The 1,081-nt window shown below is 64.0% G+C and overlaps 1 protein-coding gene across 1 annotated transcript; it reads left to right on the forward strand.

Annotated features, from left to right (window-relative positions):
• Positions 1–782: 782 nt before the first annotated feature.
• On the forward strand, positions 783–1,081 carry Tco025E_09304 (uncharacterized protein; the record flags this gene model as incomplete). Its single annotated transcript, XM_029376124.1, has 1 exon — positions 783–1,081. A coding segment is annotated over one exon (299 nt), but the record flags the coding sequence as incomplete, so codon positions are not given.

Raw genomic sequence — 1,081 nt, forward strand, 5'->3', positions numbered from 1 at the left:
GGGGCGCGGCGCGGCGCCAGGAGGTCTGGGGGCGCGCGTTGCCGTGCGGTCGACCGCGCCATGTGACTGCCGAACGGCGGCGGGGAGGAGGCCCCCGGCCCGTGCTTGCGGGGGCCGCGGTGGAAAGCCGCGGGGCTTCCTCGGGCGTCAGGTGAAGCAAGAGGTTTGAAGTGGAGAACTTTTTTTTTGTGCTGTTTTGCCTGGAATAAGTTGGTGGCGACCTCAGGGCGCGTCCCATATGTCCAGCAAAGGCGCGACGACGGCAAATCGCAAACAACGCTATTAATTGAGGCGCGGCTCTTCTGCGCGTGGCCGGACCGTGGTCGCAAGAAGAGGTGCAGGACGCAACCTTCGCAGGGAGCCCCGGCCCCCCCACAGTTCGGGCCCCTCCTCGGCGGAGAGAAAGGGCGTCGGGAAGGAAGAGCGCGCCGTGCGCGGAAAACGGTTGGGACGCATCGACTCTTCGAGGCCGCGCCGTTAACGTTTCCGTGAAGGCAACGGGGCCACGGTGACCGGGGAATCGCAAAGCGCCCAACGACGACTACTTCTCCGCTGGGTCGCCTAGAGGCGATTGTCGATGTGCAACGTTTGGGTTTTCATTGCGAGAGCAAACGTGAGCTCGCCACTCAGCGCGTGTCGCGCCAAAGTTGTCGCCAGGGCACCGCCAATGCCAGCCGGGGGCGCGCGGCGTGGGGGGCCGGTCCCGCCTCCACGAAGTTTGCTCGGCGCTGCCATCGCCCGGGCGAGGGCGCGGGGCAGTAAGCGGCGGCGCGCAAAAAGCTATGCTGCAGAAAAATGTTTGCGCAGCTTTCTTTTGGAGTGTGAAGGCTCTGTCGCCAACTTCGCCGGCGCGCGGGGAGAATACGCAGGACCCGCCTGAGGCGCGGCCCTGCACGGACGGATCCCAGCGGGCGCCCGCTCTCGTTTTGGATTTTTACCTATGGGCTTTTATTTCATGCCAGTATCGTTTTATTTCCTCCTTCGCGGGGGCGGCGGCGACTGAAAATGGCGTGGTGCCGTTCAGCCTGCGAATGCCGTCGCGCCAATTCGAAAATGAGCGCGAAAAACGAAGTTTAGGAAA

The sequence above is a fragment of the Trypanosoma conorhini genome (assembly GCF_003719485.1).
Source record: "Trypanosoma conorhini strain 025E chromosome Unknown Tco_14.4_contig_01057, whole genome shotgun sequence".
Taxonomy (NCBI): Eukaryota; Euglenozoa; class Kinetoplastea; order Trypanosomatida; family Trypanosomatidae; genus Trypanosoma; species Trypanosoma conorhini.